Raw genomic sequence first — 15,500 nt, 5'->3', positions numbered from 1 at the left:
AACTTTATTTGTTTCCCATAGCAACCAATCACAGCTCAGCTTTCATTTTACCAGAACAGTTTACAAAATGAAAGCTGAGTTATGATTGGTTGCTATGGGCAACAAAAACATGTTTTTCTTTTAAACAGTTTTGATAAACAATACCAATAATTTGTCTGCCTCGTACAAGACAATGGAGGCTAAAACAGTGTTTTGCAACTTTTTATTCCACTATAGTTTACATTCTTTGATTTTCAGAGTGGTTTGTTGTCCATTAGGATATAAGCAGATTAGGCAGATTCAGTTTTGGTGAATGCATCTGTTATTTTATAAATTATGATTTTGACTAATTTGTTCTTTTACTTAACAAATAAACATTAATTCTAACATTTATTTGTATGTTTTAGGTGAATGTCAAGTACAAATAAAGTTTATTGAAACAAAAAAATGAGAGAGAAAAAAAAATGCTATGTGGTATCGCACGACCCGGAAGCGGAAGTTCAGGGGTGGAAGTGCCGTCCGCAGCGCGTTGTTTTCCCCGTGTGTGAAACGTAGACCGGGCAGGGAACGTAGCCATGGCGGATGTAACAGCCCGGAGCCTCCAGTACGAGTATAAGGCGGTGAGTGCACCGGGGATGGCGGCACCGATCGTCCTGGGAGCTCAGTGAGAATCCGCTCCAGACCTGCGCACGGGTCACCTACACTCTAGCTACATTAATGGCTGCGCTGAGCCTTGTAGTTCTACGGGAGCCTCCCCCTGACCCCCCCCGTACCTGTAATGCTGTCACTGGTGATTGCTCGGCCCCCTGACACAGTGTATGGTGGGAGCGCAGCCTGTGTAGTGAAAAAAACAAACCGCCCAGGACAGGTTACTTTAGGCTGTGTGCACATAGTGCGGTTTTGATGCGTTTGAGTGCAGTTTTGTTACAGAACTGTAAGCAAATCCTTATACCAGCCAAGTCATTGACAATTCTGAATGCGGACGTTGAGTATTTTCTCCTTGAAGATTTGGTGCAGAAAATAATCTGTAACTTGTCAATTCTTTCAGCGCTTTTGCTGTTTTCACCCATTGAAATCAGTAGGGAATTGTCAAAAACATTCCTTTTTTTGTGCTGCACTTCTTCTGCCAAGTGATGCAGAAATTTCTACTCAATGTGTACATAATCTAAATTAACATCAATTTCTAAAAAAATGCCATTATTGTAGATTTAACTACTGACCAACTCCGGGTACAATATAGATCTTATAGGGAAAATTGGAGAAATAGGTCCAAAACATTAGAGTACAAGAAATTATTCTTTAAAAAAAAATATAAACTTTATTTTACATATCAAATAATTAAAAATATCAATATAAAAAAATCAGAGGCGCTATTTTATTATTATTATTATTATTATTATTTATAGTGCACCATTGATTCCATGGTGCTGTACATGAGAAGGGAGTTACATACAGAATACATATACAAGTTTCAATAGACAGACTGGTACAGAGGGAAGAGGGCCTTGCTCTTTCGGGCTTACAATCTAAAGGATTTTGGGGAGGAGGCACTACAGTGCAATGCAGACAAAGTCTACATCACCTTCGTCTCACCAATAACCATCATAAGACCTGGGCCAGTGTGACATATTTAAATGTATAATATATAGATTACTAAGTACTCATATTATTCATAAATAAGATGTTAATATAAGGGCCTTGGTTATCATATCATAGGATCAGTAATTAATCCATATACTTCAATCCATACGGGGATGGAGAGACAAAGCTCCAATCCCCAATGTAGTACCTAATGCAGTGTCTGCAAGGAAGTAACAATGGATGGCGCTCCTAATACTGCTCCATGTCACTCATCCATAGTATATATGAAGTGAAAGCTGCACACCAAATTCAGAGAAATATGAACAAGCATAACTGCTTTATGATACATAAGGAATGAAAAATACAATTAGCCATATGAAAAATGGAAAAAAAAATTAAATGTGACATTGCATAAGTGCTGAGGATTATTTGAAAAAAAAAAGAGATATTTAGCTAATGTATTAATCAGTTCATTACTGCCCCATGACCAACGTCACGGTAATCTCTTATTTATGGGGTCCCTAACCAAATTGTTACCTCTATATGCGGTTAAAACCTGCTTGTGTACATGGGTACCTAACCAAATGTTACCATGTGCGGTTGAAACCTGCTGTGTATGGGAAGCAAGAGACCTGGCTATATAGGAAGTTGAATGATCATGGCTAAAGGGCGGGACTCATCCATTGTAGTCCTGGTTACTGAGAGGATGCAACGTCAGTCACCGATGAACGTTTCGTGTAGGGCTTCCTCATGGGGCCGCCCTGGTCTTGTGATGGTTATTGGTGAGACGAGGGTGATGTAGACTTTGTCCTCATTGCACTGTAGCTCCTCTGATTTTTTGATATTGATATTTTTATTATTTAAAAATATGTAAAATAAAGTTTGTATTTTTATAAAGAAAAATTTCTTGTACTTTAATGTTGTGGACCTATTTCTCCAATTTTTCCCTATATGATCTACATAATCTAAAGCAGACATCAGTTTTTTTCTTGTCTCTGCGGACACACCTGCAGTCAGTTCTGCTCTGTGTCCTGTAGGAAATCTCATACGCTCTTTAGAGCAATGTTTTTTATTGAATTTAAAGGGAATCTGTCACCAGGTTTTTGCCACCTAGTCTGAGAGCAGCATAATGTAGATATAGAGACCCCGATTCCAGCGATGTGTCACTTACTGGGCTGCTTAGTGTAGTTTTGATAACATTACTGTTTAATCAGCATGAGATTATCATTACAGGACTACTTGGTGTGCTGCCAGGTAGTCCAGCATATTCATGAGCTCTGTATAACTGCTAGATCTACAGCAGAGAAAACTTCGATTTTATGAAAATGACAGCAAACAGCTGAGTAAGTGACACATCGCTGGAATCAGAGTCTCTGTCTCTACATTATGCTACTCTCAGATGGGGGAGCAAAAACCTGGGGACACATTCCATTTAAAAAGAGTTTTAGCAAATCTATAAGTTGTCTCCTAAACTTTAGATAGGGGATAATTGCTGGGATTCTCAGTGATCCAAAGAAAGGCCCCTGTCTTGAATGGAGCAGAGGTGGCACATACTTGCCATCCGCTAATATCATTGCCAGTGGGACTACCAGATACAGCAGAGCGCTGTTTTGAGTTCTTTCTGTCAGTGTCATTAATAATGAATGGAAAGATCCCAAACTTGCTCCCATCCAGTCCATTCTTGTGATCGCTGGGCATCCCAGCAATCATTATATTGAACACCTTGTGTACGTTTGGTGCTCAGCACAGCAGTGTGCGCTGCTTGCAGTGTTTGGTTTGCACTGAGGGTAAATATAGCATGATGGGATGTTGTGTGCACCAAATACTAAAAAAAACACCATCCCCTCCGCCAAGTACTCTTTGTCTGGCTGTATGTGGCTAACGAGCCGAACTGCCCAATTAGGCTGCTTTCACACTACGTTTTTTAGCATGCGTCATGAACGTTTTTTTTGTTGCAAAAGCGGATCCTGTTTTTGCAAATAACGCATGCAAATGCAAGTGTTATTTTGCAGGATCCTGTCACTTGAAGTTTATGGGCGGGCATTGAAGTCATGTGATCGGGAGTGAGGAGAACTGAATGTGACAGACTGGGAGCCGGCATCTGACAGCTGCGGTAAGCTGTAACCAAGGTAAATATCGGGTAACTAAGTGAAGTGCTTTGCTTGAATACCCGATATTTACCTTGGTTACGAGCGCCCGCAGCTGCTAGGAACTAGCTCCCTGCACATGTAACTAAGGTAAACATCAGGTAACTAAGAAGCGCTTTGCTTGGTTACCCGATATTTACCTTGGTTATGAGCGTCCACCGCTCTCAGGCGGGGGAGAGAGGGAGAAGAGAGACTGATCACGCCAGGCTGGTTTCTGGGCATGCTCAGTAGAGCAAGCCGGATCCTGTCTATCAGCATGCCAGCGTTCACATGCGTTTGCATGCAGTATAGTCAGGATCCAGCAATTTGCAGTATTTGGACGCAGCTCAAAAACGCTACAAGTAGCGTTTTTGAAAAAAGTTAAAAAACTGCAAGTCGCTGAATCCTCACTATAACACTCGCAAACGCAAGTGAATGCATGTTGATGCGAGTCCATTGCAAATAAATTGAAATGAAAACGCATTTGCACTGGATCCGTTTTTGCGTTAAAAAACGTTCAGGACGCATGTTAAAAAAAAAAACGTAGTGTGAAAGCAGCCTAAGTAACTTCCATTGAGGTTCAGGTCAAGTCCGTGTCCCGAACTGAACTTTATCTAAAGTCCAGATGAACCGGCTGAACAGAAGTGACACGGGTCCGCTCATCTCTAGTGATCAAAGAAATCGCAAACCCAGCGGATCACAGCAAGGGATAGGTAAAATAATTCCTATATATCATGCTTTAAAATCCATCATGCGTCACTGGTCTCCACATCACATAAAGTGCAAAATATGCCATCCTTGTCTTGCACTTTATGTTCTGTGGAGACCAGTGCCGCATGATGGATTCTAAAACCTGAAGTATAGGAATTATTTGACTTATCCCTTTCTGTGATCTGCTGATTTTGCCATTTCTTTGTGTACTTTACCTACCCGTACCAGGGATATCATCTGGCTCTGCGGGCTGAGAAAGTGGTGAGCTGGCAAAACTGTTTTGTATCTCTAGTGATAATCGCTCAGGTGGTGACGGTACTGTCTGGTTGGGTGCATCATGCGGATTGCTCTTGGCCATTAACAGTGAGAAATGAATCTGCACACGTTTTCTTCTGATGTCACATTTCTTCGGTGTCAGAATGTGGCTGCAGGTCATCGGCGTACAGATCACTGTATGTGACCCCCACCCTTATGAGTAGTCTTGTAGTAGCTCTGCGCTTGTGTCCATCATGTCACCCGGTCTGACTATTTTCTCTATGTAGTAAGCGGTGAATGAGGACTCGGTGTGCAGCAGAGTAGGCTGAGTGGTTGTTGGCAGAAACATCGTTCATCCACAGCCATTTACGGTGTATGGCCAACTTATGACATGCGGATTTAGCTTTAGAAATGTTGTGCAAAAATCCGTAACAAATCTATATGTGAACCTGACTGCAGAAGTCCCGCTGCATTCCACAGTACCTGCACTGTGTTTTTAAAGGGATTGGCCGCTAGAGAAAAAAATGTTTCGGCACTTACAGCACCACAGCTAAAAGGTCTGCAGAAATGTCCTGACGTCTGTGCTGTCTCTGGAAGTGATGCCTACTCCATTCACAAGTCGTACACATCAGTGATTGGCTACAATGGCCAAGTGATAAGACGAGCATGTCCGTAAAGAACGTGGGGTGCTCTTCTAGACATCCGACTGCTGCTGCCAATCACTGGTTGCAGTGGTGTATGACTTCTGAATCGCTTCCAGAGGTGGTACAGACTTCTGGGCCTAAAGGTGATTAGTCTACTATTTTTATTTATTTTATTGTAAGTCTGAACTTGAAAAAAGGTGTTTTTGTCGCTCCATTGGGAGACCCAGACAATTGGGTGTATAGCTTCTGCCTCCGGAGGCCACACAAAGTATTACACTTTAAAAAGTGTAACCCCTCCCCTCTGCCTATACACCCTCCCGTGGACCACGGGCTCCTCAGTTTTATGCTTTGTGTGGAAGGAGGCACACATCCACTCATGCATTCTCATACATAGTTATGTCGGATGGAAGAAAAGAGGACCCCGATGGGGCCCCCGGCATGTTCCCTTCTCACCCCACTATGTCGGCGGTGTTGTTAAGGTTGAGGTACCCATTGCGGGTACGGAGGCTGGAGCCACATGCCGTCTCCTTCACCATCCCTTATGCGGCTCTGGGAGAAGTGGGATCCTATGCGGTCATCCATGTGCTGGGACCGTGCTCCATCCGCAGCCCCTGGTGGAACCTGCCGGACCGGAGCTTCTTCATCCCCAGGGACCAGGCCCTGCAACTTGAAGGTACTCTGTATCCTCATGTGGGGACTGTACAGGGGTCGCACCTTCTCCCCGGAAGCCGCGGTGGTTCCGTCCGTTGTCTTTTCGGCGGACTTCCGCGCCGACCGTGCCTGCTTGTCAGGCGCGGCCTTAAATTTAGCCCCCGGCTTCGCCGCGGCCTAGTCCGAAAAATCCCGCCCCCGAGCCTGCCTGTCAGGGGTAAGGGCGGGATTACCGACATGACGTCGGCCTTGAGGGCTGGAGCATCCTGCATGTCTCCCTCCTCCCTCATTGACCACTTGGGGACTCCAGATTCCCGCTCTCTGCTAGCGCCGCCCTCGGCTCCACTCCCCCCCCGAGAGCTCCGGCAGCCATTTTTAGCATTCTGCCGGTGGATGCTATTCAGCAGCAAGGCTCTGCAGCTCCAGGGGATCCACGACAGGGAATCTGGAGGACACACTCCGCTCGTGAGCAGTTGGTAAGCCACACCGGTCACCCGGTGCTGGTCCCCCTAAGGTGCCGGAATATATATATATGTATGTATGTATGTATGTGCGTGTGTGTGTATGTATATGTATATATATATATATATATATATATATATATATATATATATATATATATATATATATATATATATATATATATATATATATATATATATATATATATATTATAATATAGATATATATATCTGTTCGGTCAGGCGGTATACCCTTTTCCCATATACCCTCAGTGGTCACTCTCCTAAGAGACAACAGCATGTCGTCCACAAGGAGCAAAGCTACTAAGGCACAGATTTTTTTCGCGGCCTGTACCTCTTGTGGGGCTATGTTGCCTGCGGGATCCACCTACCCTCACTGTGGTCAATGCTCGACTCCTGCCACGCTTGCTCAGCCGGAGCCTAGGGCAATTGTGGGCCCCTCGGCTCAGTTAGATCCCCCTGCTCCCCCTGTGCAGGCTGAAGGGACAGAGTCACCGGCGTTGGCCTCTTTCGCTGAGAAACTCTCTGTCACTTTCTCAATCCATTGCACAGTCTATGGACAAATGGTCATCTAAGCTGCTTGAGGCATTGCAGTCCAGACCGGGCCCTTGACAGGCCCCGGTCCCTGTTAGTTTGTCTCCTCCAGGCCCTTCTCGGTCCGCGCCGCAGCGCGCTCCCAGGATAGCCCCTAGGTCCTAGGCGGAGGACTCCTGTCCGGATCGCAGCCCCAGACCTGCTAAGCGGCCTCGCTGGGACTCTTCCCCGGCCTCCTCACGCTGCTCTGGATCCCAGCTTGAGGACTCTCAGGAAGACGAGGCGGACGTGGGTGCTCAGGGCTCTGACCCTGACTTCGCCCTTAACCTTGATACCCCTCAGGGGGACGCCTTAGTAAATGATCTTATCTCGTCCATCAACCAGGTGTTGGATCTCTCACCACCACCTCCTCCTGCAGAGGAGTCGGCTTCTCAGCAGGAGAAACACCAATTTTGATTCCCCAAATGTACGCGCAATACGTTTTTTGATCACTCTAACTTCAGGGACGCTGTCTAGAAGCACAGAGCGGTCCCGGACAAGCGCTTTGCTAAACGGCACACTGACACGCGTTATCCCTTTCCACCTGAAGTCGTTAAGGGCTGGGCACACTCTCCCAAGGTGGATCCTCCAGTCTCTAGATTGGCTGCTAGGTCCGTTGTGTCTGTTGCCGATGGCTCATCCCTGAAGGATGCCACTGACAGACAGAGCTCTTGGTGAAGTCTATTTATGAGGCCACGGGCGCTTCTTTTGCCCCGGCCTTTGCGGCTGTGTGGGCTCTCCAAGCAATCTTGGCATGTCTGACTGAGATTAATGCTGTCACGCAGAATTCTGCTCCGCATGTGTCTTCCCTGACCTCTCAGGCATCAGCATTTTCGTCCTACGCCATGAACGCCGTCCTGGACTCCGCTAGCCGTACGGCTGTAGCATCCGCTAACTCCGTGGTAGTCCGCAGGGCCATGTGGCTGCGCGAATGGAAAGCAGACTCTGCTTCCAAAAGGTTCTTAACTGGTTTGCCTTTTTCTGGCGAATGGTTGGATGAGATTATTAAGGAATCCTCGGGAAAGGACTCCTCCTTACCCCAGTCCAAACCTAAGAGACCTCAGCAGAGAAAAATCCAATCGAGATTTCGGTCCTTTCGTCCCTCCGCCAAGCCCCAATCCTCTTCGTCCAACCGGCCGGAGAAAGGCCAGAGGAACTCCTATGCGTGGCGGTCCAAGTCACGCCCCCAAAAGGCCGCAGGAGGCACTGCCTCCAAGATGGCCTCATCATGACTCTCGGCCTCATCTAGCCACATCCTCGGTCGGTGGCAGGCTCTCCCGCTTTGGCGACGCCTGGTGGCCACACGTTCAAGACCGATGGGTGAGAGACATTCTGTCTCATGGTTACAGAATAGAGTTCAGCTCTCGACCTACGGCTCGTTTTTTCAGAACCTCCCCACCCCCCGCACAGGCCGACGCACTTTTTCAGGCAGTGGACGCTCTAAAGATAGAAGGAGTTGTGATTCCTGTTCCCCTTCAGGAACGTGGTCGCGGATTTTACTCCAACTTGTTCGTGGTGCCAAAAAAGGACGGGTCATTCCGTCCCGTTCTGGACCTCAAGCTGCTCAACAGACATGTGAGAACCAGACGGTTTCGGATGGAATCTCTCCGCTCGGTCATCGCCTCGATGTCACAAGGAGACTTCCTAGCATCGATCGACATCAAGGATGCTTATCTCCATGCGCCGATCGCACCCGAACATCAACGTTTCCTGCGTTTCGCCATCAAGGACGAACACCTCCAGTTCGTCGCACTGCCCTTCGGCCTGGCGACAGCCCCACGGGTTTTCACCAAAGTCATGGCATCCGTCGTGGCGGTCCTGCACTCTCAGGGCCACTCGGTGATCCCCTACTTGGACGATCTCCTAGTCAGGGCCCCTTCTCGGGTGGCGTGTCAACGAAGTCTTACCGTCACTCTGGCGACTCTCCAGCAGTTCGGGTGGATCATCAATTTCCTGAAATCCAAGTTGACGCCGACCCAATCACTGACTTACCTCGGGATGGAGTTTCATACCCAGCCAGCGTTAGTCAAGCTACCGCGGGACAAACAGCTTTCTCTGCAGGCGGGGGTGCAGTCACTTCTTCGGAGTCAGTCACACCCCTTAAGGCGCCTCATGCACTTCCTGGGGAAGATGGTTGCAGCTATGGAGGCAGTGCCGTTCGCGCAATTCCATCTACGGCCACTCCAATGGGACATTCTTCGCAAATGGGACAAGAGTTCGGCTTCCCTCGACAAGAACATCTCTCTTTCCCTTGCAACCAAAACATCACTTCAGTGGTGGCTCCTACCCACATCTCTGTCTCGGGGAAAATCCTTCCTCCCCCCAACCTGGGCCGTGGTCACTACGGACGCAAGCCTGTCAGGTTGGGGAGCGGTTTTTCTCCACCACAGGGCTCAAGGAACCTGGACTCCAATAGAATCGTCCCTTCAGATCAATATTCTGGAGATAAGGGCAGTGTATCTAGCCCTATTGGCTTTCCATCGGTGGCTGGAGGGCAGGCAGATCCGAATCCAGTCGGACAACGCCACTGCCGTCGCCTACATCAACCACCAAGGCGGCACTCGCAGTCGTCAAGCCATCCAGGAAGTCGGGCGGATTCTGCAGTGGGTGGAAGTCACAGGCTCCACCATCTCCGCAGTTCACATCCCGGGCGTAGAAAACTGGGAAGCAGATTTTCTCAGTCGTCAGGGCATGGACGCGGGGGAATGGTCTCTTCACCCAGACGTGTTTCGAGAGATCTGTCGCCGCTGGGGAACGCCGGACGTCGATCTCATGGCGTCACGACACAACAACAAGGTCCCGGCCTTCATGGCACGGTCTCAGGATCACAAAGCTCTGGCAGAGGACGCTCTGGTCCAGGATTGGTCGCAGTTTCGACTGCCATATGTGTTTCCCCCTCTGGCGATGCTGCCCAGGGTACTACGCAAGATCCGGTCCGACTGCCGTCGCGCCATTCTCGTCGCTCCAGACTGGCCGAGGCGGTCATGGTATCCGGATCTGTGGCATCTCACGGTGGGTCAACCGTGGGCACTTCCAGACCGCCCAGACTTGCTGTCACAAGGGCCGTTTTTCCATCTGAATTCTGTGGCCCTCAACCTGACTGTGTGGCCATTGAGTCCTGGCTCCTAGCGTCTTCAGGGTTATCTCAGGATGTCATTGCCACCATGAGACAAGCCAGGAAGCCAACGTCCGCCAAGATCTATTACAGGTCTTGGCAAATCTTCTTATCCTGGTGCTCTGATAACGGTTTTCCTCCATGGCCGTTTGCTTTACCCACATTTCTTTCATTTCTACAATCTGGAATGGACAAGGGTTTGTCCCGCGGCTCTCTCAAGGTCCAAGTGTCGGCACTCTCTGTGTTTTTTCAAAAGCGTCTAGCCATTCTTCCGCAGGTCCGCACGTTCCTGCAGGGGGTTTGCCACATGGTCCCACCTTACAAACGTCCGTTGGAACCTTGGGATCTTAACAGGGTTCTGACGGCTCTTCAAAAGCCGCCTTTTGAGCCGCTGCGGGATGTCTCTCTCTCCCGTCTTTCTCAGAAGGTGGCCTTCCTGGTGGCAGGGAATTTCTCCCTAAGGTGGTATCCCCTTTTCATCTAAATCAGGATATCTTCTTGCCTTCCTTTTGCCCTAATCCAATTCACCAGTGTGGAAAGGATTTGCACTCTTTGGATCTAGCGAGAGCACTCCGGTTCTACGTGTCTCGCACGGCGCCCCTGCGCCGTTCAGACGCGCTCTTTGTCCTTGTCGCTGGCCAGCGTAAGGGCTCTCAGGCCTCCAAGTCAACCTTGGCTCGGTGGATCAAGGAACCGATTCTTGAGGCCTACCGTACTTCTGGGCTTCCACTTCCTTCAGGGTTGAAAGCCCATTCTACCAGAGCCGTAGGTGCGTCCTGGGCATTGCGGCACCGGGCGACGGCTCAGCAGGTGTGTCAGGCAGCTACGTGGTCTAGTCTGCACACTTTCACGAAACACTATAAAGTGCATACCTATGCTTCGGCAGATGCCAGTCTAGGTAGGCGAGTCCTCCAGGCGGCGGTTGCCCACCTGTAAGAGGGGGCCGTTTTCGGCTTTTTTTATTGAGGTATTGTTTTACCCACCCAGGGACTGCTCTTGGACGTCCCAATTGTCTGGGTCTCCCAATGGAGCGACAAAGAAAAAGGGAATTTTGTTTACTTACCGTAAATTCCTTTTGTTCTAGCTCCTATTGGGAGACCCAGACAATTGGGTGTATAGCTTCTGCCTCCGGAGGCCACACAAAGTATTACACTTTTAAAAAAGTGTAACCCCTCCCCTCTGCCTATACACCCTCCCGTGGACCACGGGCTCCTCAGTTTTGGTGCAAAAGCAGGAAGGAGAAAACTTATAAATTGGTCTAGGTTAAATTCAATCCGAAGGATGTTCGGAGAACTGAAAACCATGAACCAAAAGAACAATTCAACATGAACAACATGTGTACACAAAAGAACAAACAGCCCGAAGGGAACAGGGGCGGGTGCTGGGTCTCCCAATAGGAGCTAGAAGAAAAGGATTTTACGGTAAGTAAACAAAATTCCCTTTTTTTATATCGGTCCGCACCTTTATGAATCCCGTATGCACACTGCACAGAATATGTGCAGCATGGAACCTGTCAGGTCCAATATGCATAAAGAACCACGAGCAGTTCTGGGTGCATATTACTAATCCCTGCCTAACCGTCCCTGTATACACTAGCATAGATAAAGGGATCTTTAGAAAAAGTATTTCTAAAGATCTTTTACCGTATGCTAATAAGGGCAGGGACTAGTCCCCTGGGTGTTGCTTTCCTTGCCAGTTGCCCCCATTAGCATGTTAGTATGCCCCTGTGGGTGTGCTAACATGCTAATGAATGCGCAGCATCACAGGATGATTTCACTCACCTCTCCGCTGCCATCATATCCGACGGGGGATTGCGGCTCAGTGGAGTTTGGGTCATGCGCACTATGAAGCCGGGTGTACACGTCATGGCTTCAAACTGAAGTAGTGCACATAACCCAAACTCCGGGGTCATGCGCACTGAGCCGAAATCCATCATCAGACGCGATTGAGGCGGAGAGATGAGTGAGATCATCCTGTGATGCCGCGTATTTATTAGCATGATGCTAACATGGGCAACTGGCATGGGGATATAACGCCCAGGGGACTAGTCCTCTCGCTCATTAGCATACGATAAAAGATCTTTAGAAATACTCTTTCTATAGATCTCTTTATGTATGCTAATGTACACAGGGATAGTTAGGCAGGGAATAGCAATATACACCCAGGACTTCTCGTGGTTCTGGGTGCATATTGCACCTGACAGGTTCCCTTTAAGGCCGCCTTTCAGTTTAGGCTATGAACATTACTGTGGATTTCACACTTCACAATCTATAAGGGGAAATCTGCACTTTCTCTGCTCCAGTTTTGTAATAATACCTTATGGTCTACACGTTGTGTCCGACCTCGTCCTATAATTACCGCTCACGAGCAGCTTATTGCTGCGGATTGGAATCTCGTCTTCTGTTCTGTAAGTTTAGTGCATGAAAGATGTAAATGTGTCGGGGTCAGGACAGGGGAATTCAGGAGCAAAGGGCGCCTTTCATTAGCTTTTCTAATTGTTACTTTCCCTTTCCTAGAACTCTAACCTCGTACTTCAAGCAGATCGTTCCTTGATCGATAGAACCCGCAGAGATGAGCCCACCGGAGAGGTGCTGTCCCTGGTGGGAAAACTGGAGGGGACTCGCATGGGAGACAAGGCCCAAAAAACCAAGCCACAAATGCAGGAGGAGAGAAGAGCCAAGTGAGTGCTGCAACCAAAGACCGTTCATCATTGTTCTTTTTTACTTTTACTGAAATTTGGCTTTTAACTCAAAACACTTATTATTATTATTATTATTATTAATTTATAGAGCCCTATTGATTCCATGGTGCTGTACATGAGAAGGGGTTACATACAGAATACATATACAAGTTACAGTAGACAAACTGGTACAGAGGGAAGAGGGCCTTGCCCTTGCGGTCTTACATTCTTTAGGATATTGGGAGGAGACAGTAGGTGGGGGGGTGGTTGTGGTCAGGTGGCAACTCCGCACGGTGGTGAGGCGGTGAGAGCATTGGAAATTGTAGCCATTTGTAAACATGAGTTTTCAAGTTCCGACTGAAGCTTGCAAGTGTAGCAGATAGTCTGATGTGTTGAGGCAGAGAATTCCAGAAGACTGGGGATGCTCGGGAGAAGCCTTGGAGGTGGTTGCATGAGGAGCGATTGAGTGAGGAGGAGAGAAGGAGATCTTGGGAGGATCGGAGATTGTGTTGCAGTGTAGCGGTAGATTAGTTTGGATATATACAGAGGAGACAGATTATCGATGGCTTTAACCCCTTCACGACCGGCCGATTTTTCGCTTTCCGTTTTTTTTTTCCGCCATTCTTTTTCTGAGAGACGTAACTTTTTTTATTTTTCAGTCAATATGGTCATGTGAGGGCTCATTTTTTGCGGAACGAGCTGTACTTTTAAATGAAACCATCAGTTTTACCATATAGTGTACTAGAAAACGGCAAAAAAATTCCAAATGCTGAAAAATTGCAAAAAAAGTGCGATCGTACTATGGTTTTTGAGATATTTTATTCACCGTGTTCACTATATGGTAAAACTGATGTGTGGGTGTGATGCCTCAGGTCAGTGCGAGTTCGTAGACACCAAACATGTATAGGTTTACTTTTATATAAGGGGTTAAAAAATTTGGAAGTTTGTCCGAAAAAAGTGGCGCACGTTTTACGCCATATTCCGTGACCCGTAGCGTTCTCATTTTTCGGGATCTATGGCTCAATGACGGCTTATTTTTTTGCGTCTCGAGCTGACGTTTTTAACGGTACCATTTTTGCGCAGATGTTACGTTTTGATCGCCTCTTATTGCATTTTGCGCAAAAGTTGTGGCGACAAAAAAACATTGTTTTGGCGTTTGGAATTTTTTTGCCGCTACGCCGTATACTGATCAGATTAATTGATTTTATATTTTGATAGATCTGGCGTTTCTGAACGCGGCGATACCCAATGTATGTATATTTTTTTTATTTTTTTAACCCTTTAATTTTCAATGGGGCTAATGGGGGGTGATTTGAACTTTTTAGGTTTTTGGTTTTTTTTTTTTAATTATTTTATTAGTCCCCCTAGGGGGCTATTGCGATCAGCATTCCGATCACTCTGCAGTATCTGCTGATCACAGCTACAAGGCTGTAAACAGCAGATACGCTCTCTTTCTCTTTTGCTGTGCCGCTGGCACAGCGAAAGTGAAAGCAAGTCAGGTGTAGTACAGGAGTCATCACATGACCCTGTGCTACCATGACAACTATCGGGAGTCACGTGATCGCGTCACGTGACTTCCGGTATCGGGCGGTAAGGAAATGTTTACTGCGATCGCGCTTATAATGGCGGTGTCACATATTGACAGCGCCATATAAGGGGTTAAACGGCATGAGCAGATACCGATTCTGCTCGTGCCTAGCAGGCACACATCTCAGCTTTGAAAATCAGCTGAGATGTGTGCCGATCGCAGCATGATGCTGCCGGCAGACCGCGGGCAGTAACATTATGACCGCAAGGACGTAATTTTACGGCCCGCGGTCGTTAAGGGGTGAAACATCAGTGTTAGTCATTTGAATTGTATACGGTGGAGAATTGGGAGCCAATGGAGGGATTTGCATAGAGGAGAAGCGGGGTGGTATTGCGGAGTAAGGTGGATAAGTCGGGCTGGAGAGGGGCAAGCTTGTTAACAGGGATGCCACAGAGAAGAATGTTGCAGTAATCAAGGCGGGAGATTATGAGGGCATGCACTAGCATTTCTTTGTCGCTCCATTGGGAGACCCAGACAATTGGGTGTACAGCTTCTGCCTCCGGAGGCCACACAAAGTATTACACTTTAAAAAGTGTAACCTCTCCCCTCTGCCTATACACCCTCCCGTGCATCACGGGCTCCTCAGTTTTATGCTTTGTGTTGAAGGAGGCACACATTCACTCAAGCTCCCATTTTAGTCAGCAGCAGCTGCTGATTGTATCGGATGGAAGAAAAGAGGGCCCTAACAGGGCCCCCGGCATGCTCCCTTCTCACCCCACTAAGTCGGCGGTGCTGTTAAGGTTGAGGTACCCATTGCGGGTACAAAGGCTGGAGCAACATGCCGTTTTTCCTTCCCCATCCCTTAGAGGCTCTGGGAGAAGTGGGATCCTAACCGGTCACCATTCACTGGGACCGGGCTCCCTCCGCAGCCCCTGGGGGAATCTGACGGACAGGAGACTGAGTATCATCAGGGACAGGCCCTGCATCTATAAGGTACTCTGTGTCCCCATGGGGACGGTGCATGGAGCGCCTGTGTTACAGACGCTGCAGCGGCTGCTGTTTTTTTGTGACGACCGGGACTACCGCTCCGACCGCGCCTGTTTGCCGGCCGCGTTATTAAATTTAGTCCCCGGCTTCTGCGGCCTAGTACCATAACTCCCGCCCCCGGGCCTGCC

General features: G+C 47.9%; 1 protein-coding gene across 1 annotated transcript in view; it reads left to right on the top strand.

Annotated features, from left to right (window-relative positions):
• The first annotated feature begins 460 nt into the window (after nucleotides 1-460).
• SNRNP200 (small nuclear ribonucleoprotein U5 subunit 200) overlaps nucleotides 461-15,500 on the top strand; it is a 279,023-nt gene continuing 263,983 nt past the window's right edge. The window contains exons 1-2 of the mRNA XM_075346199.1: nucleotides 461-599; nucleotides 12,634-12,797. Of these exons, the coding sequence (XP_075202314.1) occupies nucleotides 555-599; nucleotides 12,634-12,797 (209 nt within the window). The 5' untranslated portion in view covers nucleotides 461-554. The remainder of the gene's footprint in view (nucleotides 600-12,633; nucleotides 12,798-15,500) is intronic.

The sequence above is a fragment of the Anomaloglossus baeobatrachus genome, chromosome 4, assembly GCF_048569485.1.
Source record: "Anomaloglossus baeobatrachus isolate aAnoBae1 chromosome 4, aAnoBae1.hap1, whole genome shotgun sequence".
Lineage (NCBI taxonomy): Eukaryota > Metazoa > Chordata > Amphibia > Anura > Aromobatidae > Anomaloglossus > Anomaloglossus baeobatrachus.
Note: the sequence above shows the minus strand (reverse complement) of the source record. Positions and strands in the feature narration are given on the sequence as shown.